We start from the raw sequence: 2500 nt of genomic DNA, 5'->3' as shown, positions 1-2500 counted from the left end.
GTAACACTCGAAAACATACCTTGCACACGGCGAACGGCCGAATCACATGGTCCACTCGCACACGATAATAGAATTTCCAAGCATCGGCGCGCGCTTTTTGGTTTATCTCCAACTCCAAACGATCAGAATGCTCTAATATCAACCTTTCAATAAGCGTCTTGTCCACGACCTCTGTCATATTCGCACTGGCCCACGCCAAGCACACAACTGGCTCGGGTAGGTGCGCGTGCGTGAGTGTACTGTAGAATGTGTCACGGTCACACGCACGACTAGGAACGTGACGGGAAATTTATAACAGATCGTTCTAGCGGGCTACACACACCTTGCAAAACAATTCCTATTTTTACTTTCTAGGTTGTTTGTTTCGCCAAATTACATTTAGAAACATAAAAATCGTTGCACTTCATAACGAAAAAATGGGAAACACACACTGGTACATCTTGAAAACTCACAAAAACAAGTCCGTCTGAGGGTAGCGTGCGCGCCGGCTAGAACGCACTCTGGCCCGGGAGCCGCTGGATGTTGATTCGTCACGGAGGAGGTGAGTCAATACGCGGCCCCACGTGACGGGATCGGCTCTCCTCGCTCCTCACGGCTCCTCACGGCCTTCCCCTGCGCCCTCCCCTTCCCCGTCCCCTCGTTCTAGCCCCTCACTCACGACATAGTGCGTTAGGGAACGAGGCGACGCTAGGCGAACTGCCACTGTCGCCAACAATCAGCGCGTTCGTAGCGCCAGCTGATGAGTGCGTGCAAACGTAGAAGGGTGAGACTCGCCAACACCTGATCTTCAGATATTTATAAATACGCTTTAGATCACTCGTAACTGTTTGAATTTTCTGAAGCAATGAATCAAATGCCAGGTAAATACAAGTGATTCAGCGCTGAATATCCATCACAGTCAGTTATATGGGATGCTGTATGCGGGCGTACGTGAACCCCGCTAAGGTGAGTTACATAAATGGCGGAGCTATGCAGGCCCATAAACAGCGGTGGCCGGTGGTGGTGGTCAGGCCAGCCCGGGGCCAGCAGACCCACCACTGATGTTCGTCATGTTTTATTCTTTTCCGTTCTTCACTTTACACAGCGTTCACTACACACAAGTTACAGTTTAAGCCACACACAGCCGGAAGTTGTGAAAATCGAAGAACAAACCGGCGCGAAAACCCTGGTGTTCACAGACCACGGCAGACCGAGTTAACCGTACCCACGAGTGAGCGAAAATGTGTGCGTGGTGCCAGGACGGATGGTGGTGGTGGTGGACTCCTCCCTCTGATGGGGCGACGCTGGGTCGGCTGGGCGGCGGCAGGCAGTGGTCATGCCTCCAATACTAATTAGGACCGGACCGGCCAGCCAACCAGCCAGTCAGGGAGAGCCCAGGCCACAACTACCCACCATCTTCCTCATCGGCATCCACCTCCTTCTTCTCCTCCCCTTCCTCATCTTTACCTTTATCGCCACCGTCTTAATACAAGAGATAATGCTTTCTTAAACTGCATTTCTTACATTCACGAAAGTTAATTTTTTTTATCACGAAGTTGTCAGATGCTTGATCAAAAGGACCTAAGCTGTCTCTTCTCACTAAAACATACTTGTCGAAAATAGATTTATTGTATAATATACAATTTTCCAATGGGAAGAAATGTTCAGATATAGTTTGGGCCAATATACGCAAGCATTTACAAATCCTGTGGTGTTTACGCTTAACCACTGTCATGAATGGTACAGACCCGTTCCGCAGTCACATTCCGAACTTCAAGTGAAATGTTTTTTTCTGCGCAGAAATCTGCATGAATGACAAACTTTGACTTTGTTGCGACATAATTTTAATGCTCAGGAGTGAGCGAGAGAAGCAGATGTGCGGTGGTCAGAGAGGCAAGATGGGCAGATATTGAGCTTAGATGCGAGATTGTATGGAACGTCGCGAGACTTTGTGAAAACTTCGTGACATAAAGCAGCTGACGCAAGACGCGTTGGATGTATTTAACTCTTATTCTGCGTGTGGATTCGAATGCATATCTCAAGAACGATTTACTTATACTGGGTAAATGTTGGTGAGTGTGGCAAGCCCATAAGGTCGACAGAGGCGGTGGTGGTGGGCGAGGGTTTCGTGACGACCAGGTGTTGCCAGCAGCGCGGCCTCGTCCCCTCGCCCTGGGGAGAGGGGGATAGGGGAGGGTGGCCACCAAATACCAGGCTTGATGCACCCCAGCCTCTCATCTCTCGGCACACCATATTACATTGTTGTACCATCAATGCCTCGTCAATATTGTAGAGTTTCGCAGATGCTGCGTAAAAGAAGAGAAAAATAGGAAAAGTTGAGCTTCCTGGCAGGACGGGAGTTAAGTGGACCTCCTAGGGCTCCGCATGATACATGGCATCCAAGAATCTGCCAATTGCAACGTGACAAAAAAGTGAGCCCGAGGCCTGACGGGCCCGACCCCTTGCATGCTTAGGTGCAGGAGGCGGTACATGGCTGTGACCTGCAGGAAAGCTGTTATTC

At 49.8% G+C, this 2500-nt stretch overlaps 1 protein-coding gene across 1 annotated transcript in view; it reads right to left on the bottom strand.

The window, feature by feature from the left end:
• Positions 1–597, bottom strand: part of LOC125033005 — a 33017-nt gene extending 32420 nt beyond the window's left edge. Inside the window, exon 1 of the mRNA XM_047624455.1 lies at positions 1–597. This exon is cut by the window's left edge and continues 2336 nt beyond it. Within this exon, the coding sequence (XP_047480411.1) occupies positions 1–178 (178 nt within the window). The 5' untranslated portion in view covers positions 179–597.
• Positions 598–2500: the final 1903 nt, after the last annotated feature.

This window comes from Penaeus chinensis, chromosome 15 (assembly GCF_019202785.1).
Source record: "Penaeus chinensis breed Huanghai No. 1 chromosome 15, ASM1920278v2, whole genome shotgun sequence".
Taxonomy (NCBI): Eukaryota; Metazoa; Arthropoda; class Malacostraca; order Decapoda; family Penaeidae; genus Penaeus; species Penaeus chinensis.
Note: the sequence above shows the minus strand (reverse complement) of the source record. Positions and strands in the feature narration are given on the sequence as shown.